General features: G+C 42.5%; 1 protein-coding gene across 1 annotated transcript in view; it reads right to left on the bottom strand.

Annotated features, from left to right (window-relative positions):
• Positions 1-24,772, bottom strand: part of UST (uronyl 2-sulfotransferase) — a 301,480-nt gene that overhangs the window by 116,808 nt on the left and 159,900 nt on the right. Inside the window, exon 5 of the mRNA XM_090041136.1 lies at positions 3,110-3,263. Within this exon, the coding sequence (XP_089897262.1) occupies positions 3,110-3,263 (154 nt within the window). The remainder of the gene's footprint in view (positions 1-3,109; positions 3,264-24,772) is intronic.

Genomic DNA, 24,772 nt, shown 5'->3' with positions numbered 1-24,772 from the left:
TATGAAAAAGTAAAGGTTGTACCTCATACTTCATTTACCTCCTTGCCCCTCCAAAACAGCATAAGATAGTGTTGTGGCAATCACAGCTGCAGAATAAGAATTAATATCCACAAACTGGAACTAGAAAGAGTCTGAATCAGCCTTCCTGAATTGTGCTGGAGAAAGATTAGGTTTATTTCTGGTTGCTAAGTAAGCAGAGTAACTTCAAATTTCCACTGACTTACAAAATTTCACTTCTATTTTATACTGCCCTTTCATTACTGTACTGTTTTATGCACATATCTAATGACATCATGTCATAAGTGAATATGGGTGAAGGCTGACCCAGTTCAAATCAAACAATTTTACTGTTGACTAGAAGGGGGACCATAATTTCACAGCAGCTATTTTTCTTTTTTGGCATTTACATGCTACATGTTGAGAGTTTATCTACAGGTACACAACACAGCAGATAGATCATTCTGCATTTCAAATGACTTCTCCACTCATATCCCATATCATCATGTGAACACAGTGCACAATGAAGTCCTGGGCCACAACCAAGAAGATTTTTAGGCACTATAGCAATACTTCTACTATTAAAACAGAAAATAACCACCAGGCTCCTGCAGAGACCAAAAGTTCAACAGTAGCATCATTTAGGGTCAACAGAGAAAGCTAAGCCAATAAAATTAAGAACTGGACCCATATTAGTGCTGTGAAAGACTCCACACACATTTAGCTAATCCACTTCATACCATTTTGCAGTGAGAAAATTCAGTGTTCTGGTTCATCGAAATTTATGAGGTATTCCAGCAAAATGCCATGACAAACATTTTGACCTTGGTATCTATTTAGAGATAGATACAGCATGAAAAAAGCAAGCAGAATCATTCAAAATGACAAAGACTAGCCTGAATAAATGTCCACTAAACTCAGTGTAAAAAACTCCCATTTCAAAACCATTCATATGTTGCCAAAAGGTTAAATGACCTATAATCATATAATTATATTCCTGACCAAGGCAGCTTATGCAATACAGCAGACCACAATCTAAGCCAAACAATTTAACACAGGCTAAGAATGCCTGATTGCCAAAAAGGCAGCGTACACCTGGTGGAAGGGGGGTTCTATCTCCAAAGAGGAGTATACTTCCTCTGCTCCGGCCTGTAGGGGAGCTATCAGGAAAGCTAAGGTGGACATAGAGCTAGAACTAGCGCCCAAGATCAAAGATAATAAAGAGGCTTTTTTCAAATATATAGGGAAGATGAAGGTGGCACCGGGAAATGTGGGGTCCCTGCAAGATACGCTGGGCAATCTGGTGGTTGCGCCAGAGGAGAAAGCAGACCTCTTTAACCAATTCTTCACCTCCATTTTCTTGGGCAGGGACCAGGACTTCCCCACTGTGATGCAAGACAGACTCAAGGGGAACGCCTCCAGACCTTAGGTTGGGGAGGACCGGGTTAGAGAGCTTCTGGAGGGGCTGGACATGTTCATATCAGTGGGTCCAGATGCTCTCCACCCCAGGGTGTTGAGGGAGCTAGCAGGGGTTATTGCAGGGCCCTTGGCACAGCTTTACAAGCGCTCGTGGTGCTCAGGCCAGGTGCCAGATGATTGGAAGATAGCCAACGTGGTCCCCATCTTTAAAAAAGGGAGGAGGGAGGACCTGGGCAACTATAGGCAGTCTTACCTCAATCCTAGGGAAACTCTTTGAGAAGATCATCAAGGAGCACATCTGCAATGGCCCGGCTTCAGGGATGATGCTCAAGGGCAACCATCACGGTTTCATTAGGGGCAGGTCATGTCAGACCAACCTGATTGACTTTTATGATCAGGTCACAAAAGCATTGGATGCAGGTGTCACCATGGATGTAGTCTTTCTGGACTTCAGCAAGGCTTTTGACACTGTCTCCCACCCCATCCTCATTAAAAAACTAGGCGACTGTGACATTGACCTACACAATCAGATAGACTGCAGATTGGCTGAAGGGTCATACTCAGAGGGTGGTGGTGCATGGGTCATATTCGACCTGGGAAGAAGTGGGCAGTGGAGTCCCCCAGGGCTCGGTCTTTGGGCCCACGCTATTCAATCTCTCGATCAACGAATTGGACGATGGGGTGAAAAGCAACCTGCTTAAATTCGCTGATGATACCGAAATTTGGGGTGAAGTGAGCACGCTAGTAGGGAGGGAAAGACTGCAGCAAGACCTAGATAGGTTGCAGGGGTGGGCTAACAAAAACAGGATGTGTTTCAATACTGACAAGTGCAGGGTGCTGCACTTGGGCAGTAATAACCAGCAGCACACTTATAAGATGGGACACTCCCTTCCTGAGAGCACAGAGGCAGAAAAGGATCTTGGAGTCATTATTGACTCCAAGATGAACATGGGCCGACAATGCGAGGTCACAGTTGGCAGGGCTAACCGGACCTTGTCGTGCATCCACAGGTGCAGCTCAAGTAGGGCCAAGGAGGTGATCCTCCCCATCTATGCAACACTGGTCAGGCCACAGCTGGAGTACTGCGTCCGGTTCTGTGCGCCCCATTTCAGGACAACATTGAGAGGGTCCAGAGGAGGGCCACTCGCATGATCGGGGGCAGCAGGGCAGGCCCTACAATGCAAGACTGTGGGACCTGAACCTGTTCAGCCTTCACACGAGAAGGCTGAGGGGGGACCTGGTGATTGTCTATAAACTCACTAGAGGGGACCAGAAGGGTTTGGGAGAGACCTCGTTTCCCCTAGCACCCCCTGGCATGACAAGGAATAACGGCCACAAGTTGTTGGAAAGTAGGTTTAGATTAGACTTCTGTAAGAACTACTTCACAGTTAGGGCGGCTAGGATCTGGAACCAACTTCCAAGGGAAGTGGTGCTGGCTCCTACCCTGGGGGTCTTTAAGAAGAGGCTTGATGCCTACCTGGCTGGAGTCATATGAGCCCAGTTTTTTCCTGCCCAGGCAGGGGGTCAGACTTGAAGATCTACATGGTCCCTTCTGACCCTACTTCTGTGAAGAATGATTGAGGAGAGGCTGAAAAATCTTATTCTCCAGTTTCTCAAGCATCTAATTTGAATATTGGCAAACGGATAGAGAATAACAACTATTTTGTTACACCTTTAACTTAAAGCAACTTACTAGATATCTTTCTTCTTGTCTCATGCTTGGAGTACGGATCATGTGATTCTGTTCCCCTCTCCAGTCTCCAAATCGCCGAAAAAAATAGTTGGATAAAAATCGGTTGACCGGATCTCTAATAATGTTGATGTACACTGGCTGATCTCCTCCAAACCTAGTATAGGAAAATGTGTAGAAGTTATCAGTAGGCTGCAGACAGGCACATTTACATTTCATAATCAAATAGTAATGTCTACAAAATTTCAAAGCTGTTGTAAGATCACACATTGCAAAGGACATTCTGAACCATTACCAGCTCCTTACAAGGTAGCATAAGGCTCATTTAAACTTGAAGGTAACTACACTATTATACTAGACAGTGTAGGGTGCCACTATGGACTAATTCATTCAGAGAAACATGAGCTTTCATAGCAGGGGTGTCCAGCTGGCAGCCCATGGGCCACATTCAGCCTACAAAGGGTTAACATTCAGCCTGAGTGACTATATTGCCCAGGTGGCAGCTGTAACTAAGGACTTAAGGCTTCCCCTCCCTTCCCCAGCTTCTGCTGCATGTCCCTACCCTAGGGTACGGGGCACGACAGTGTGGCACAGCCTGCAGTGCCAAGGGAGCCAGGAGCCCGGGGCACCCACAAAACCCACAGGGGAGCCCACAGGGAGCTGAAGGTGGTGGGGTGCCACACATGGGTGTGCCCACACATGCCCATGCATGGTGTAGCAGAGTCAGATGTCTGCCTGCAAAGTGTAGCAGCATGGGGGTACCAGCATGTATAGTACTCAAGTGCAGCACGTAGCCTCTCCCAGCATTGTCCCAGTGGCAACTGGCCCCCAGCCACATTGAAGTTGGACAGCCCTGGGCTATAGCCTACAACCATTTAAGCTATAAATGGACTTTAAACAGAAAACAATAGTCGCTTAAATACAAAGGACAGGGAATGAGTTGAAGACATCAAAGGAATAAAAAAAGCAGTTAATCCATTGAGGGACAGAGGGGTTGTAAATGTTAGTTCAATTAATCAGATAAGTTGTCTGGATGATTTCTTTTTCTGCAATTTCATGTTCAAGTTGGTTTTTATAAATTCTGTTGTTTAAGAACAGCTATTCCGGGGGCTGCGATGCCTTGGAAGGTTAAAAGTATTCTGCCATAGGCTTGTGTGTCTTTCTGGAACTCATGTCAGATCGGCGTCTATTCATTTTTTCATGTAGAGATTGCCCTGTTTGTCCAGCTCAGCAGTGCCCCCTCCTACTATCCTTTCCTCACTCTTTTCCTTATCCTTTGTATTTCACAGATTCATACAAGTAGGGTCGGAAGGGACCTTGTAGATCATCAGGTCCGACCCCCTGCCCTAGGCAGAAAAGAAAACTGGGCTCAAATGACCCCAGTCAGGTAGACGTCAAGCCTCCTCTTAAAGACCCCCAAGGTAGGAGCCATCACCACTTCCCTTGGAAGTTGGTTCCAGATCCTAGCCACCCTGACTGTGAAGTAGTGCCTTCAGATGTCTAGTCTAAGTGCCTTCGGATGTCTAGTCTAAAGACATTTAAATTTAAATGACATAGGCTGCTTACAGACATAATCCCTCCCTCCCCCCCCCCCCCAAAATGGCACTTTAGTTTAAACTCACTGTGTCCTCATGCCAAGCCCAGTGCATGCCCAGAAGAGGCATTGTGTTTGTTGGACCTGGCTCAACCAACATCTGTATAGATCAGGCATTATGAATGATTCAGTGGGGCTTTTCTGGCACTTTCATCTAATAGCTGATTGAATTAGCTTTAGATAATAGCACCAAAAAGCCATGCTGAAGTGCCCGATCTATGCAGATGTTGCAAAGCTGGGTTGAACTGACATGCTGCTTTTTCCAGTAAAGTACGGTTTGTTTGTTTGTTTCACATATGTCAACAGTCTTTATTCCTAACTATTTAGTATCCCTGCTCTCTGCAAGTCCACTCATAACATCTGGTGAAGTAGATTGTCACCTATGAAAACTTATAATTAAGTTGCAGATATTTCAGTGAACAAACAGCTGTCCACTAAGAAGGGAAAGTATTCCAATTATTATGCTACCTCAACTCCATCTTTGTATTTATTTGACAAAGGGTATTCTGCAAGAAAACAAATTTATTTTTCCACAAATTAATTTTCTGTCTTACAAATCATGATAAAAGGCAGAAATTGCCCAGGCAGCTCTGTAAACTTTCCTGCAACCACCCTTAACTTTAATTTCAAGGCAGTGTCTGAGACATGACTAGCTTGCAAATGTCGATCTCATTTCAGCAGTCTTCATTTGGATGAAGTATTAGAGTTAAAATCATGCTTGACAACTAAATTGAATCCCCACATTTTGATTTTTTGGGGAATCTGCTTTTCCCCCCTTATTTTCATCAGTGGGGATTTAAGATTTCATTAGTGGGCTTAGTTTATAATTAGATATTTATATGGTCCTTTCCAAAGCACTTCCTAAAATATGACATACCTCATCCTCAAAGAATTTAAAACGTGAACCATGTCTACACCAGATTTTAAGAAAAAGGCAGGGAGAGTTGAGGTGATACCAGCCCAGGCCACCACATCTTGTGAAACCATAAACTGCACTGGCTACAAATGACCAACTCCCAGGGTCCTTAAAATTCTGGTTTATTAGACAGAATGTGCAAAATTGATAGAGTCAAAAACCATAAATCAAACCTTCAAATTATGAGGGGTACTGTCTCTCAAATACCACCCCCCAAACACACACATGGTCAAGGGGCAGCAGGGCAGGCCCTACGAGGAGAAGCTAAAGGGCCTGAACCTATTCAGCCTCCACAAGAGAAGACTGAGAGGGGATCTGGTGGCCATTTACAAACTCACCAGGGGGGACTAGCAGGAATTGGGGGAGGCTCTGTTCCCCTGGGCACCGCTTGGGGTTAATAGGAATAACGGCCACAAATTGTTAGAGAAAAGGTTCAGGCTGGACGTCAGGAGACATTACTTTACAGTTAGGGCTGCCAGGATATGGACTCAGCTCCCAAGTGAGGTGGTACTCTCTCCTACTTTGGTGGTCTTCAAGAGGAGGCTGGACAGATATTTGGCTAGGGTGATATGATCCCAGCACCTGTTCCTGCCCGGGGCATGGGGTTGAACCTGATGATCTGTTTAGGTACCTTCTAACCCTAAGTACTATGATGTAGCAGATACAATAAAGCACCGGTGTCAGGTATACCTATCCTGTAACCAGTGCAAGTCCTGACCTAGTCATAATAGTGACTACGCACGTGTAGGATGGCTAGAGGTTAGAAGTCTCCAGAACATCAAAACTTCTGACCTTGATGAGGCTATGACCTACTTAGAAAACTGAGGCAGGCACAGTTGAAACTTTGTTATATAACAAAAGAGTGGGAACTTTATGTTAAGTTATGAAGTGATAATGAATATGAATGGTCCAAGAAAATGATACTGTTGAGTGACTTTGATTGATCAAGATGTGCAAGCAGTGAATGGACCATGGGATGATTGGCAGGTGGTGTGAGGCAGCCACTACAAAAGCCAGCATGAGGCACCATCCTGAGGGTGCTTATTTGTGTGCATATGTTTGTGCATGTGTGAGTGCATATGTGGGGAAGAGCGTGTGCACCAAGAAGCTGTGTGAGCTGAGTCTGAGAGCCGGAGAGTTTCGCATGGTATTGAATCTGCTGGAGAGGCTGGGAAGACTGGGAGTGTGGGTGCTGAGTGCTGCGTGTGTGGGGACACCGGACTGCTCACCTGATATACTTACCTTAATTTCCCATTGGACCTTTTGAGGTCTCCAAGTACTCCATTTGTGGAGGAAAGGATAGAAATCCTCTGCCTGACAGGGACCTGACAGCAGGCCCTACAGCCTGGGTGTCAGTGTTCTTGGCTGCTGCTGCCAGTGACAGACCGGTATGGCTCTCTGTAGATAGCATTCTGTTAGGTGTTTCTACGATTATTATTACTTTTGACTTTTAATACAGGTTGGTTATAAACCCTTACTTGGTGTTTGTCATTAATAATAGTGTGCCTCAGGGTGGGGCTGGGCCGCAGGCCAATACAATGAGGGATTAACCCCTTTTAGGTGCAAGCAAATAATAGATCCCTGGCACAGGAGAGGCCTAACAAACCTCTGTCCCTGTCATTACCATTGCCCCATGTGCTAGGCCAGTCTTCAGTCCTAAGCATGGGAGTCTGCCATTGATGGCCAGTCGAGATTTCCTCCAAGCATTGTTGTTTCCAGAAGGGGGGGTACCAGCTGGTCTTTTTGGCTGGATGGGTAGAGTGTTTGTCAGGTCAAGAGGGCACCACTGAGGGTTACGCTTCACGGCCTCTTGTCCTCCCCCGGCAGACTTCCATGCTCCCCCGGTTTTCAAATTTGCCCAATCCAAGGGCCCCTGACCCTTGTGGGACATCCCCTGGGCAGCTTTCAGGGGACAGCTGTCAGCCCCCGGGGTCACATCCATTGGTACATGCAGTTCTAAGTGTCCATTGGTGATTCTGATTTAGTTTTTGGCATTGTCCGGGCTCTGAAAGTGGCTGATCGGAAGGTATTCAGTCCCAACAGTCAGTCTCCCATATTTATTAACTCAGATGGGGGTTTCTGTTCCTTTAACAATGAAGTTTCAGGGAGTTCTGGGCTCTGTATCGATCCTTTCCTCTTGTCAGTCTACAGTTTTCTAGTTGTTAATCCATGCTTGTTAACTCGTTATTGTATCTAGTTACTGTCCTTACCAATCACTCACTCACTCACTCCCATTCATACAGAGATCAGCCCCGATACATAGAGACCCTAGTTTGATTCCCACCCTTGCTACTACTGTTACAGCACACAACTTACTTCTAAAAAAAATAAAATACATTTGTTACAAAGTTGAAAGCATAAAATATAAAAGGTGAAATGCCATGACACATTCAATAGATAGAATACCAAATATGAGGGTAAAAATACAAATGCACAATACCATACTATATCTATACAAGCCCTTATTAAATGTGATTTCATAAAGCATCTATTTTATGCTTATCTATTTTATATTACCTAAGTAATTCCATATCCTTATCCTTATAGTGAAAAGAAAGAAGAGAAGGGAGGAAGGAAGAAAAGGCAGAAGAAAGAGAAATACCCCAAGGAGGGACTGGGTGTGCAGGCAAGAAGCCTTTTCTATGCGGAGTGGGGAGCCTTATGGTATTGGGGCAGGCAAAAAGGGGGCTTGTTGTTACAAGTGAAGGCCACTTCACAAGTCCCAATATGCTGGGATCTCTTTTTTGCCGTCTTCCAAGGATTGAGGCTATAATCTACAGTTCCTCTCATCTTTGATTCCATAAGGGTGGGAGGTACGTAAGACACCTACCTGTACTGTATTCTGTTTTTAGAGTGTATGAGAAGTAACTATGCCTCCAATGAAATCATAAAGAAGGCTGGAAGGGACCTTCATAGGTCATCTAGTCCAGCCCCCTGCTTGAGGCAGGATCATCCCTATCCAAACCACCCTATACAATCTGTAATCTAAACTCTACATAAGACTACTGTCAACCCAGACACAAGACATGATATAACAGCCTAACCTTCCTGTAAAGCAAGGGTACCATGCCAGCCAAGGTCTGGTCTGCTTCCATCAAAGGCTGTCAATATATGTTCAAGAGATCCCAGATAGAGGGCCATGACCCCCACTACAGGGGGCCACAAAGACTCCCACAGTCCATACCAATCTGAACCTGGGATAAAATTCCTTCCTGACCCCAAATACAGCAAGCAGTCTGACCCTGACTGAGGGAGCAAGACACTCTAGGGCAGGAACCCAGTAGAGCACTGCCACACTCCAGTCAAAAATCTCTAGCCGTGGGTGCAGGCAACACTCAATGCCTCTGAGGGAGGTTTAAAAACACATGTAGTAGAGAGCAGAGGCAGCAGCCAGCAAAGCCCAGAAGTATGGGAAATACCCACAGTTGAACACAGGCATAGCTGAATCAATAACCCAAATCACTGTCAAGAAAACAGGCTTACCTAACCCAGGTAAGGCCACTAGAGACAAGGAAAGACATGTTCCTTCCCCAGTGAGAATACCTGGTAGAGGAAGAATGAGCACTGCAGGCCATGAACACTTTCAACCAGCAAAAGAAAAGTAGAGAATGATAGGAAAGAGGTATTCTTAGTACGGCTTCTACCTAAATTCACCTGAGCTAAGAATATTTAATCCCTCTGAAAGTTATAAATTGAGACACTAATTCAAGAAAACACTTGAGCAGGTGCTTAACTAAGTATATGCTAAAGTTCCTTGGAATACAATAAAACATAAGCACATGCTTAAGTACTTTCGTGAATAGGACTATTTCCATAAACTGGGACTGAATCTACTTGAAGTAAAAAAAAAAAAAAAAGAAGATTTGATCAGAAAAGAGCAATTACAATAAGCATGCAAAAAATGGGAAATGTAATCTAGCAGGTCCTTTTAATTTTCTGAAAAAAATAAATACATGAAGCTACTACAGTAAAATATCAGAGCACTCAATAAATAGTTGAGAAAGCGTTTAAAATATGAAACAGTTAAAAAAGAAATCATGATTCTGAAAGACTCCCCCCCACACCTGTCTGCAAAGCTGTAAATGCTTCTGCAGAGCTTCACAATTTATTGAGATCCAAGATCAATGTTTGCAGGATTGCTACCATAATATATAAATATACAGACAATACACACACACAGGACCACTTTCAAATTTAGAATGCAAGATGTAACTTGTTTTCAGATTAGAGAACAGAATGATTTGCGCGTTCTGTCTCTGCACAGCTTATACATTCTGTTGGTGTCAAGGATTCTCTGTGTACACATCTATCAGGCTACAAATTCCAGTTTGACTAATGAGGTTGGTTGTATTTCCTGCTGTCTTTTATAATGATGACATAAAGGCTACAGGAGAGAACAGAAGAAGTTCTAGTACTGGGTATAGGGTTAATAACAGAGGGATATTAAATTTTAGAGGAAAATTAAACAGTAGGAGGGAAAATGTTCAAGGGGGACAAAGTAATGACTAACACCTAGAGCAAACTCATGTTCTAGGTATGAATCTCAGAAACAGAGATGGGGAGCAACAACTAAGCATCAGATCACTTGATGTCAAATTTACATCAGTGGATTAGCAGATTCAAAGGTCACTTTAAAAAGGGAATGCAAATGAGAAAACAAGGGCTTCTCTCTTGCTCTTTGTAAGCATGTGGAAAACAAGGAAGAAGCAGAGAAGAGAAAGGAACAACGTTCAGATGATCAGAAGCACGAGTTGGCTGTACGAGAGACAGACTAACTTCCATGATTGAGCAGAATGTGCACAGCAAGAGGCATTTTGGACATTTTAGACAAGTTTGACCTAAGTCAAAGAATACTTAATAGAAATGAGTAAATGGAAGCAGGAAAATGACTGCAGGCATTTATTATTTTAGCTAGATCTGTATATTTTTGTGCAGTCTTAAATGAGTGATAGATTTGTAAGGGCTACAAAGAACAAATCTGTTTGCTGAAATATGCTCTCTCTGAAGAGGCGAACTGTAAATTCAGTGTGCTCACAAGGTTGGAGCTTCTGGGAGTCTAAATTGGTCCCAGGAATGTAGAGTCAGTGGTGTTCGCGCCCACTTCCACGAAGGTGTTGGAGGCAGAAAGTCTATTTTGAGGAAGTAGGTTGAATACACCTGAGCCAGAAATGTTGGCTGGAGCCTACCAAGACACACAGAAGCTAAAGAGCACACAGGCCCAGTATAAGCAGCCTGGTAGACCTCCAGCTAGCAGAGTTCTACCATGGTTTTGTGACAGCACTTTGCAAGCACAGACATTTTTCAAATCAAGTCTATTTTGCCTTTTATTCAAAGCTTTGCTAGGAAAACCACAGGCCTGAAGACTCACAAGTTAGAAGTTAGTTTTATACGATTATTTAAACTGCTCAATTTTAAAACTAGTGTTTCCATGCTGAGAAGTAGTTTCCTGGTATGTTAATTCCTAATGCTTCCTGACATCATGGACTTGAGGGTATTAACAACAGCAAAGAGCAGCACTGCAAAGTCAAAACAATTATGTTGTATTTATGTGAAATGTAGATTATGTAAATTGCTAAAATGAAAGTAAATATAATGTAAGTTGTCACTGAGGACTTTTCACTAAGACCATAAACATCCATATAAATAATGCTCTTCCAACAGTACTCACACACCTTAAAGTGCTTTGTTTTGATTTTATCGTGTCATATTAATACAATATGCATTTAGAAGCAGACCAGAAGATATTACTAGGCCACACACACCCTGCTTGCACTGAGTGACTGAAATTTTGTCACTCCTTTTAGTGGGATCAGAGTTGAAAACTAAATATTGAAAGCACCTTACCAATCAGCATTCTAGGGTATAGCCTCAGTAAATTAGAATATACTTGGTCAGAGCTTCACCTAGCATAACCTGTCACATCTCCATTGACTTCAATTGAGCTTTGAAAATTTACATCAGCTGACCTCTGCCCCTGTTTCTATACTGAGCTTCTAACCTGTGCTGGTATTTACTGTCACTTTCTATCACTGATTTAAGTGTTGTATGGACAGCTATTATTAAGGCATATTCATCAAAACTACTTGATGTATTCTGGGGACATTAATAGCTGTAATTTTGTGATATTTATACATGATATTAAAACCCCTTGTATTTAATAAAGTCTTAATACTAAGTTAAAGATTGAACAATGTCCCAGGAGTTTCAGGTTTTCTTTGGAAAGCAAGTCCCAATGTATTCTGATTGTTCCTAGTTATCTGAATGAAAGACCTGTTGAAAGTCATAAGTTGTCTGTGTCAATTACAAAAGAGTTAAAATGCACCACCAATGGTATGTTCGGTTTTTAAATTGCTCCTACATCAACAAGAGAGATTTTCACAGTAAATAGTTCATTTTCATTTTGTTTTTTAAACATGACTAAGTACATAGTCTTATAGAACAGTGAAAGTCCACACATGTGCCGTATGACTAGAGGTGAGATGTCTGTAGAGGGTTTGAACTCTCAAACCTTGAAGAAGTCATGACCTGCGTTTAATGTCTGGGCATGCACAGTGTATAATAGTATTTCTTGTACTGAGCTGAAATAAAAGGACCAATCAATTCAAACTAAGTATTGTGAATTCTGGTTCAAATTTGATGGGATACTGTGCAAAGGGCGATGACTGAACCATTGGGTGAGTGACAGGCGGCATGATTAGAAGGCTATAAATCCTGTCCAGAGGAGCTCTGGGAGCTCAGACTCAGGCTCAACCTTGCTCTCACTCAGTCTGGACAGTCCTGACTCCAGGCTCTTGGGATCTGGGAGTTCAAGCACTGGTTCCTTGCTGTGATCTGGTCGTTGGGATTGAGCTCACTGAGGCTGACCTGTCTTGCGCTCTTTCCTTTGGGCTTCAGCTGTGGAAGCTGCAGTTGGATAAAGCATCACCCTTTCCCTATTTGATGTGCTGAGTACCTAAGCAGGGAAAAGCTAGAAATCCTCAGGGCCTATCAGAGGGTTTCTCCTGCAGAGTTGGCTCAGGGTGTTGTTGCTGCCATCTGTGGTTTCTGGGTTGTCTGTGAAGTTGCACAGCAGTTAACTGTGTAGTGACCGAAGCTCACTGCAATGGGCAGTTGATTGGTTGTGTGACCAGGGACACTGGGTTTGGGATATGAGCTGGGTTATCGTCCTGTCGAGTGTATTTTATTGTGTTGCGGCTCAGGTGTTATGGGAATATTGTGCCAGGTAGTTGTTGCACAGGTTTTGTTGTGTAATACAGCTTATATTGCTCAACCTACCTGTGTTGTAGTATGTAGCTACTCTTTCTAACTCTGAGTGGGTTGGGCAGTAGATCAGTGCTCAGGGAAATTAATTTACTTTAATGCCCCCAAACCTGACTACCTGTGGGTCATAGAGGATTAACGACCCTCTGGATTGATTAATTAATTAATTCATTGGCATCCCCATGGGCAGTCCCTCATTTTGGTGTCCCTGGGGGAGCATTTAAGGGTTAATGATTTGACGTTGTGTTTTTGGCTTTGTGAGCCAGTGGGGTATGCCGGGGGATGCTTTGATCTGAGGCAGGGTCACCACACAAAGTATTTGGATTAGTTGAAGACACAGTTGTAGTGTGATTCTTGTGTGACAGGCGTTGTGTCACAGGGCTTGTGTAGCACTGATCGGAAGAGGCAGCGCCACATTCCCAGGATTTAGTACACCCTTTGCAGAGATGTCTGTCATGGATAGCTCAGTTATTGAGGTTGTGGAGACTCAGACTCCCGCTGTCAGTGTGGTGGAGAAGTTGAGGAGTGGCTGGGGACACCTCTTAGGCAGAAGCATACCTGGTCTTTCTCTGTAAGGGATGTGACCTTCTGGAAAGACAGAGATCTGGGTGATACTGATCTGGCATATGAGAATCTGTGCCACCAGTGGGTGACATGGATTTCAGAGAGGAAACAGGCTGAGAAGGCATGCAAGAAAGCTTTCAGGCATGTCAGCATGTGTCAGGAGCTTGTCTAACAAGGCAGAGAAAGAGGTTGCCTTGAAGGAGAGCTTGAGCCAGAGGTCAGCAGTAATAGACTTAGATAAGGCTGTTGAACTTGAGCATCTGCAAGGTGAGATTATGGCTTTGAAGGCTAATTCCATGAAGGACGCTTGAGTGGTTTGCAGTTTGAGAGAGGATTTGAAAGCCACACAGAAGCAGCTTGAGTTGGAAATGTGCGACAGGAAGAGGTGGAAGTGGGAGGCTTCTGATTTAGAGGCCGCATTTAAGGTTATGTGGAAGGAGCATGTTGCTGAGATATGCGAGATGGAAGTTGTTGCCTGGCAAGGTAGCGCTGTTAGTGGTGTCGTTGCTGTGTCACACTGAGTGTGAATGGCGGATTGAGGAGCTCAGACTGCAGATTCAGTCTTTGTGTGAGCAGCCACGTGGTCAGCTTGGTAGGCCTGTGAGGAGTGCTAGCTCAGAGAGTTCTTCGTGCAGCAGTGGCAGAGGAACCAGAACCTATGGCGCCACTGCACATGAAGGAGGTTCTTAGAACCGACCTGCAAGGTGTCCAACAGGGATCTGTTGAGACAGCTATAGTGCCGCTAACGGCTGAACAATTTAGAGCTGTTGGCAAGCAGATTGGGCCCCTTAAGAAGGAGACCACAATCAGCTGGTTGGCAGAACTGGCAATTCTCAGTGAGAGTACCAGATATACAATTGCGGACTTGGTTGATATCTTGCAGGAGTGGATGGGTACCAGCAATTTTGCAGATATGTCCATGGATGTCAAGAATTATAGGGTTTGGCATGCTGGGATCATAAGAGATGAGGTCCTAAAGTTGTTTTCCCTGGCTGAACCTGCTGTGGTGCTGTTCCACAAGGAACTGTTGCTGTTTGTAGCCTCAGGCTTGGCTAGGCAGAGGAATGGCCACTTTGAGTTTAATGTGCTGGAGTTCAAGCAGCCGTTGATTCTAAAACTCTAGACATATCTAGGTGGAAGTGTGATGGATACCACCTTAGATGAGATATTGCAGTGGGCCAAACATGGCTATGACTTGGAGGTGAACAGGACCATGGAGGTAAAATGGGGGAAAATGTCTGTGATTTCTCCAAAGATACAAGCCCTAAGGAAGAGACATTGAAGAAGCATCAGCAGAATCGGCATGTATGGTTTGATAGTGACAGCACAGACAGCAGCTCACGAAAGCACTATCCAAGAGCTCGGTGCACATGTGCTAGGGTCGATTCCTCCATTTTTGTATGAGGCCAACCTGCAGCATGAGTGCCACAAGTGGCACAGGCAACATCTGTGTGGCACGCAGCAGACTGGGGAGGAAACAGGCAGCACAGTGCACCTAGGGCAGGGAGCATAAAGTACAGCAGCAGATCAGGGAGAGGAAAGGGATTGGAGTGCCACTGGGAAAGGATGCAGAGCTAACGTGTGGCTTGCCTGCTAAAAAGTTGGCCCTCACTGTGCTACAGCATGCACCAGCAGAAAAAAACTACTATCTGCAGGTCCGTCCCTAGGGGGGTGCGAATCAGGGAGACCACCCTGGGCCCCAGGGAGCCAGGTGAAGAGGCCACATCCAGCCACTTGCTATCCCCCCACCTCTCAGCCGCCGCCACTGCCGATGGCTGTCGCAGCTTTTTCAGATCCGGAGTGCATGGGCTTTGTGGCTTTCAATCTTGCATGGGCTGATTTGCCCCGGCCCCATACCCTGCTTGGGTCAGCTCTGACTGTCTCCATAGGAAACTGCAAGCCTATAGGAAAGCAAGAAGACTCCAATCTTCTCACTAGAAAAACTTTTACAATTTAAAGGTTAAGATGCATCTAAAATGCCCATTATATACAAAAAAAAGTACGTTTATTTGCTGTAGGTATAACTGATATTGGGCATAAAATGGAGAGCTGACAGTCATAGTGAGTGTGTTCACTGGCACATAGCGCTTTCTGTAGACAGAGAGCACAATTTTTTTCACAGGCCCACATGACCAGAAATCAATAAACGCGACAGCAAAAAGGTTCAGAAAGTACTGTAAATAAATTAAGTTGAGGCTTCTTGTGGGATTATTGAGCCATTTTACATTACCTTTGCATGATGCAGTAGATATTCACTAGAGAAATGAGCAAAGGCAATATTGATTAAAATGACTTTAAGTTCTTCCACATTTTATTTAAAAAAATTCTATCAAAGCCAATCTTCTGGTGTGGGAAGTCTTTTCTACAGAATTAGAGATAGAAGGAAACTGCAATGTCTGCTATCAATACACACTTCTGGGAAAGGTGAAGTTTCTTCCCAAAGAAAGATGTACTGCAATTTTACATTGACAATTCTATAAATTACTCATAGGCTATGGACAAGCTTTGTATTTGTGCTGGGAGAAAAGCTTTTCTAGGATAGAATAGCTAGAAAAAAAATCACCCCCTTGTCCAGTCATGTGCTCTGAAATTTTGCAGAAATTGTGTTCTGAAATTGTGCTCCCCTTTTTCGCAGAAGAGGCATGTCTGTCTGGTTAAATGTTCTGAAATCACAATTATCACTGACAATAAGCATGTTCTAAATGGTAACAAAAGACATACAAAAACAAGAACAAACATAATAAATAAGTACCCATATGCTAAGATACAGACAGATACAAGAAGGAACAAATGAAACAAAATATCAGAACAATAATTTGATTTTACCTTGCCTTTTAAATCCACGAATGCACCTTCTAATCAGCCTGTTAGCTGAGGGCCTGAAGTGCTTCCTTTTGCCTAGGAACACTAGAGACAAACCCCTGCCCTGATAACGAGGCTTAAGAATGTTTTCTTGCCTGGCCTTTTACATACATGATCCATTAGGTTCTTGGGGATCTCACAGTATGCATATAATTTCCTGTCCCTCAAGTGTGCATGTTTACCAGACCAGAAGACTTTCCTGATCTAATTATGACCAGGAGAATGTTTTCATCCTTTCAGACATGTCCAAAAGATACTGTCTCTCCATTTCCCTGCCATGAGAAATACCATTCATCAAGAATATCTTGAGTAGCCAAGTGTCTTTCTTGCTAGGATCTCTCCATTTACAATGTAAATTCATCATTGTCTGGGCCTAGCTTATGTTCCCTTAGAAAGGGTCTGTTGCTTAGTTATATAATATACCCATGTCAGATGCTAATGGTCAGTGATTACTTCTCTTCCACTATTTAGGCTTTGAGCCTCTCAGTGTTTAGAACAGACAACTGAGAATCATTATCATGTTATGCATGATAATGGACCTATTATAAACATATAAGAAACACTTTTTACATCAAATACCGCAATGCATATAAACATAGGGATAATACGGTTGAGTGTAATTTAACACCACCAGCCACTGAGACCTTATGTGCCGTATCTGTAAAGCAAACTCAAAAAAACATGCATGGCATCCTGCAAATGTATCAAAATATTTGGGGTTTGTGACACCCCCCAAAATTATTACATTAAAAAAGAAGTTTTCTAGTGCTTCAGCCTACACGTTTTCAAGCCTTTCTTTGTAACACAAAGGGCTTTAACTCTTTATGTTTAAATGGAAGCCAAGTTCTGATCTAGTCTCTTTCCTCCATGACACAGCACTTTTAAAACAAATGACAAATAGTGTGAGGCTCATAATAAAACTGCATAACACAGAGTCACTATACTGGGAAATGTCATTGTAAATTACTGTGTTGCCTGGGACTAGGGAAACTGCCTAGTATATTGAATGGTCAGCACTACACACAAAGCCTTGTTATTTACCACTCTCTAGATCTCCAGTGCTTTTGTTTTGTTTTTGGTTTCTGTCAGTCTCTTCCAGTATAGATGATTTTCAACCAGCAGATTTTTTGAAGGGTGCTGTGAGGTAAAACTTGTTTTGGGAGTCTGGAGTCAGACATTCAGATGATGTGGTTGGCCCAGCATAGTTGATATTGGATGATCATTGCCTCACTGCTTGTGGTATTTGCTCGATGACACTAATGTTGGTACGTCTGTCTACCCACTGGATTTGAAGGATCTTCTGCAGGCAGCATTGATAATACTTCTCCAGTAACTTGAGGTGTCCCCAGGTCAGTCAAGGTGTAGGCTCAAGAGGAGGACAGAATAAATGCTTCAAGGATGTCCTCAAGGTCAACTTGAAAAATACAACATCGATATAAACTAGTGGGAGACTATTGGCCAGGACCACCCCAAATGGAGAAAGAGCTTGCTGCAAGAATCTCAGCACTCTGAAACCTTACAACGACAGGAGATGGAAAATGAGAGGGACAAAACCAACATTTTGAAGTCTGAACCAAGAACCCAGAGCCACCCATCCCACACAGAAACATGTGCCTGAGCTGCAACAGAGTCTGTTAATCCCCGATAGGCCTTGTCAGCCATCTTCAGACCCACAGAGAAGACAATCATGGAAGACAATCATCCTCTTGCAGATGAAGATGAAGATGAAGATGCTGTGAGGTGTGAGGAGATAAGTGAGGCATTAGGAGATAAGCATATAAACTAAGTAGATTAAGTGCAGGCTCAGACTTGTCCCTGCCTGGGTGATTCTCCATTCCCACTGCTAGACCCCTCCTCAAGGAAGTAAGCACTGTGATCTACAAGTTAGTTTTCAAAATTGTTCAACTCACAAAAGTTATGGATGGATGGATGTCTTGCATCCTATGAGGGATACCTCAAGTCCAAAAAGGCTACGAACTACTGTTATAATTGAATAAGATTTTTCTATGCCTTTTATATAGGACAACACATAACAAATCATAAATAAAATGAACTACTATTACAACTGATGCCACTGCATCCCGTTTTTAAAATCCCCATAGAAACTAATGCAAATACTTACATGGAAAAAGTAACAAGAGAGAAAAAAAAACTACCATGTGAGGAGTTAGGTCTTCGAATTCCAGAAGCAACCCAAACTAGACATTTTAAAAATCTGGATGTATAGGTAACCTGTATCCAAGAGCTCTGAAAGGACCAGGCTGAGGATCTCAAGATCATTATTGCTGATTTTTCAATAAGTCTTTAAATACTGGGAAAAACTAATAGTGTACCACCAATACTTTGAAAGGTTTTAAGAGAGATGAGCCAGGTAATTTTAGGATTTTCAGCATGGCAAACATCCTGGGCAAAGTAATGGAACAGTCGATACTCAATTAAGTAAAGGATTAATTAATACTAATCACCATGGGTTTAAGGGAAATGGATTTTGGATTTTGTTAGGCTTGATATCTTTTTATGGGATTCCAAGGTTGGTGGATAAAAATAGGTGCTTTAAAAAGGAAGGGTTATGCACAAGTTGGATGTGCGCACAAGCTGTTATGTCATAGTCTAGTACTGATACAAGCCAGCTAAATCTTCGTAACTTTGAGCCCAAATGAAACAGAGTTAAAGTTGAAATGCTTTTTCTACACCTGTATTGCCAAAGAATTATGTTACAATTTTTATATTTGCATAACTTGGACTGGTACCCTTTCACAGTGGTACAGTCATTACAACTGTGTATTAACTCCTGCACACAGAAAAGCCTTTAAGACTTTTGTAGGGCATCTGATTTTTGTAAGGCATTTCACTGAATGACTTCTTGATTAGGAATTCATAGAACAACAGATAAGGCTGCTGAGGTGTTTCCATCTTCAACCTACTTCCAGTTGCTCAAAACTCATGACATATTTCACTATTTTGGCTGAAATATTCCAGATCTAGTAATCACTTCTTGGCCTCTTGAAGACTCAGATCAAGTGTTTTACCTAAGACACAATTTATTTTATGCTTTATCAAGGAAGAGTTAAACATTTTAAGCCGTTTTTAGTACAAGTAAAATTTTGGGAAGGTGAGGATAGAGGCTTTCTCCATTATAGTACAAACCTTCAATAAACAGTTCTGCAGCTGAGGTGGTTGTGGCTAGAAAGATGAAATCTGGCAGGGAGATATCACTAATTGAGTAGTGTTGACACTAGTACTAAACACAGAAGTATCATAACTTCTTGACAAATCTTGCTTATGTGTCTTACATACCTAGTTAAGGATCACATTAGCCCTTTTCACCACAATCTTATGCTAGGGCAGTTATTCTCAGCCAGGGAGGCAGGACACCTTGGGGTGCTGAAAATCCTTTACAGAGTACCCCAGGAAGTGTGAAGACCGGAGCAGATAAGAGCAGGCTCAGGCTTTCTCTGCCTAGCCATTCCATGACCCTTAAGGAGGAAAGCACTATAATAAATACGTTAGTTCTGCAAATGAGGTGCTGCTCAATAGACAACAATTATGAAGGGAACTTGAGTCTAAAAAGGTTGAGAACCACTTTAGTAGCAGCTCAGGTTCACATGATCAGTTACAATGACACCAAAGTCCTTTTCAGAGTCACTGCTTCCTCAGGACAGAGTCCCCATTTGGTATGTTCTTTGTTCCCTGATGTCTGACTTTGCACTACTACCTGCTGCCATGCCTACCTCTCTTCCTGACTGATTTAGTTAGTATTGGCCGCTATGCCCGTGTTAAAAAAATTGTAGTGCAGTTATTTAATTACAGTATTTGTTTACTACTGAAAGGCACTTTTCCCAAGAAAAGCAGGAACTTACACACATTATATGATTGATGAAGGGTGGAAAGAGAGAAAATTTTGCTCATTCTGGTACAAGGAGATTCAAAACACAAAAACAAAAACAAAAAAAGAAAAAAACAACAACAACAAAAATAGGGGAGATGAAAACTCTCAGGGAGATAGTGGGAAAGAAAACATTTTTTCCAAGTTACTGCAGTTACAAGCCTATTACTGAATATGAACTGAACAGCACCTTACAGTTAGTGAAAAAGTGAAACAGGCTGAATCCTAAGTCCTTTTGGTTGATGGACACTTGTTCACATTAAATTAGGACAAATGGATGGACTGAACTAAATAATATCAAGAGAAATTTAAGATCAATTTTTTAATATTTGCATATTAATAACAACAGTAATGATGCACAAGTAAAAGCCCACCCCCCCAAGCAAAAATCATAGCAACTGCTCCCAACTAGACCATAACTGCTCTGGGAACTGAAGAGTTCACAGCTGCAATAAAATGTGAAAATGTATTTTTCCCTACTCTAGCAGTCTTTTTAATGTCCCATGAGTTACAGTTGTACCCTGACCTACTCAGCCAACCTTTATGTCAGCAGCTGTCACTTGTTAGTCATTGGTACAGGCAGGACTTTAAACCAAGGCATGTGTGTTACCTTGTAATGCTGGAGAAGCAGAGCTCCAGTTCTACCCAACTGGGTTTTGCCCAAGGATCCAAATATGGCAAAATACCTCCTGTAAATGTGCACTGGAGACTGGACCAACTGCCTGACCACACCTGGATGAGGTGGTAAGTAACATGATGTTGCCTGATCCCACCAAAGCTTTGGTCTTCATTGAAGCAAGGCAGATTTGGGCTTTGCTACCTTTCATATGCCTCAGAGCAAATGTTTTTCTGCTACTCTGAAATCTGTACCATTTGGCATGTGCTCCAGACACCTTGAGTAGTTGTCTAAAGATTATATTTGGTTAATGTATCAGAGGATTATTTGGTGTCCAAAAGGGGCCCTGCACACATAGTTAAAGTGTCTTCCTTTGCTCAGGCTAAGTAACTGATACCAAGAACCATTTATGATAAAAGACAAAGAACAACCTTCATTTCCTCTTGAATAAGCTTTTTGTATTCCTGTATGTTATTCCACCCATAGAAAACATTCAGAGCATCTGCCAGGTACCACAACATTCACTCAAACTATCATTAACATTTTCAGCCTTGACACACTTACTGGCATACAAATCTGTTTTCTTCACATATACATATTTTGAAAAGTATTACATTTGCCCTTGATTTCTCTTTCATATATTTTTGAAGAAAACTGCCAATTTACATAAGGACAACTAAATCCTTCAAAAAAAGCAAAACAAAATAAATGTATGAGGGAAAACAGATCAGTGTTTTCCAAAATTTAAGGACCCAACCTTTTCATTACTTAAAAACATACATGCAAAATTGTACTTTGATGAGGCAGGGGGAACTTCAATGCAAGGAGGAAAAAAGCTGTCTAGGTTCTCAATCCTCCAATAAGCCTCATGCAAACACGCTCATTGTTGTGTGGAACACCAATGAACAAGACTTGGAAAGTCAGGACACTGACAGTCCTCATTTCCTTGCTTTACATGTGGCAGGTTAGGGTGATTTTGGTGTCTTTGGGCAATATGCTTTGTAGTTGCGCAGCAGCATTGATTTCACAGTTTTAGGAATAGGTTGGACAAGGAGCTTTATGGGATGGTTTGGACAGGGCTGATCCTACCTTGGGCAGGGGGTTGGACTAGATGACCTCCAGAAGTTTGTTCTAACCCTACTTTTCTATGACTTTCTACAACTTTCTCGGTTCTCTGGCCTTACAATATCCAGTAAAGCAGATGAGAAAATCCCATATCTACAGAGCCAAACAGAGACTAGACAACCTCCCCAAGGTTATACAGGAAAAAGATGGTAGAAACTAGAAAAAATCTAGGATTCTGTGAATTCACTGAAGCTCTCCACCTAAGCAGATGGGTCTGCTTATGAGGAGCTCATTAAAGATGAAATCCCAGGTTAACAGCCACTTCAGTCTCTTCTATACACTGTATTGTCAGTGTGTGTGTGTGTGTGTGTGTGTGTGTGTGTGTGTGTGTGTGTGTGTGTGTGTGTGTGTGTGTGTGTGTACACACATGAAGATTTTGTCAGGAAACATAGATACAAATGTTTTAATCCTCTGCAATGTACCAGGCTTTTGAATGAATTGAAACCTCTGAGCACCCTCTTTGCAGCACTCTGAGAACACATGTAGGTATAAGAGGAGAAAAAATATTTTCAGAGAATTGGTACATTATAATACACATTTCTGTGTAAAAAAAATCAACTGTGACTGAGCAATAAGTAATAGCATTGCTTCTGCCGCTTTGCAAAACTTGGATTTAAGGCTTTCTGGAAGTTACCCACATAACACAGCCAAATGCAAAATTAGACATCCAAGAACAACGGATCCAGGTCAGACCTCAAGAGTGAGAGACTTTATCCTGTGAAAAAACAATGGCTCCGAAGAGGATCCTTCTGGCCAAACAAGTCAAAGTGAGTGCTCAGTGCAATGATGTGGCCAAAACATTTAATACAGTGGTTCTCAGCCTTTTTAGATTCAAGGCACTCCTTCATAACTCGTCTAAATTTAGTAGCACCCTGGTTGAGAACCACTGTTATATGTTGCCTTGGTTTACTGCAGTGGTTCTTAACTGAGTGTTCCTCCTGGAAACAGAGGTGCATGGGGCAGTTCTGCCCAGGGTTAGCACTGCAGCCTAGACAGTCACCTGTTTCTTGTGTTTCTCCAGGTTCCTGCACTACTACTAGGTAGAACTACCCCTCACAGCTCTGTATACAGTAGACAGAAAAGAACCACAGACATTCCCACAAAGGGCTGAAGAAAAAGCCTGAATGGGAGCAACTGAAGAGTACAATTTGTTAAGTTTCTTAAAAAGAGGATTGAGAAGTGACTAGATCACAACAGGCAAATACCTTAACAGTGAGAAAATACCAGCTATCAAAGGCTCTTTCGTCTGGGAGAGAAATGTGCAACAAGAACTGATGGGGAGAAACTGAATTAGAAGTTGGGCAAATTATCAGCAATAAGGGTGATTAATCACTAGAACAAACTACTATAGAAATGGGAGATTCCCCATCTCCTATCAGCTGTAAATTAAGATGCAAACTAAGAAAATGCTTAACCAAAACATAAGCTATTGGTCTCAAAACATAGGGAACTGGATGAAATATCCCTGTGAGAGAAAAGAGTCAATTGAGGACTGATAGTCTCTTTTGGACTTAACAATACCCAGTGGAACAGATGAGCAGATCTGCTTTTTACAGAGCCAGAGACTAGGCAACTTCCCCAAGGTTACTTTGGAAACCTGTGGTAGAAATGAGAAAGAATCTAGCTTTCCAGACTTCCAAGCCTTCTGTTAGCCTTCTTTTTAAATGTGCTTCTCTCAAGATGGGAATTGTTGAGAGCACATCAGGTGCTGCTGTAGCTGCCTGCTGCATCCCTGTATAGTTTGCTGAAGCAACTCAAAATGGCTTAATGCGAGAACGCTGACATTCCCTCCTCGTCATGGATCATATCCAGTGTTCCCAGGTGTTCTGAAGCATATGGACAAGAGGTAGCTTTACAGCTGCATACCAGGAAAGATGTTTACTGTACAGGAACTTCCTACAGAGCAAGATCAGTTGTAGTGGAACTGAAAACCATTCTACTATCTCCCTAAACATCTTTCAAGTACACGTTAAATATTTCTATAGTTTAAAAGGATGACTAAATCTAAGTCACTAGGCTTTAAAACAAAAAGTCCCTGTATTATATTCTATAAATAATACATTTTTCCTTTACCTAACCCACACAGATTACTTCCTACTCATCCTCCCCTATTTTTCATCAATATCTTCTAAAGCAGTGGTTCTCAACCACAGTGTCATTGCACCTTAGGATACCTTGCAATCTTTTCAAGGGTCTCACAGGATGTCATGTAAGCTTAACACTGTTAAGTGTACAAACATGATTCACAAGATAAAACCAGAGATTTAAAATAGGAATCTACAGAGCAATAACCATTCTGACCTGTTGTGGTCTTTCTGAGTTCTTCGTAACAGAAGAATTGCTTTATTATTTTCCAGTAGTCAAAAAAAAAGGAATGAAAACTAAGAGCTGGAACTCTTCAAGGGCTGCATCAAGTCAAATGAGGGGTGCCTCAAAGTCTAAAAATATTGAAAAATGCTCTTCTACAGGAATGAAAACATTTCAAGAAAAAAAATTGGACTTTTCAGCCTAAAGCAGGGTCATAAAATAGCTTTATTTTTAGGATACCACGACAGTCTTCACAGCAAAATTGAAATTAACATGTCTTTCAATAATTTGCCTGAGGTCAGGGCTGTCCAAACTGGTGGTCCATGGGCCACATGCAACTCATAAGGGAATTAATTTGTGATCTGTGCGCTCCCATCCAACTTTGCTCCAGCTGCAGCTACATCTGGGGCCTCCAGGTATCCCTTCCCTCCTCTAGCTTCCACCTTCTTCCCCAACTCTGGAGGGCAGGGCAGTGCAGGATGACAGTCTGTGGCGCAGCAGGGGAGCCCATAACCAGGGAACTCCAGGGGCTCCTA

The sequence above is a fragment of the Crocodylus siamensis genome, chromosome 1 (assembly GCF_052110815.1).
Source record: "Crocodylus siamensis isolate JL-2025a chromosome 1, ASM5211081v1, whole genome shotgun sequence".
Classification (NCBI taxonomy): Eukaryota; Metazoa; Chordata; order Crocodylia; family Crocodylidae; genus Crocodylus; species Crocodylus siamensis.
Note: the sequence above shows the minus strand (reverse complement) of the source record. Positions and strands in the feature narration are given on the sequence as shown.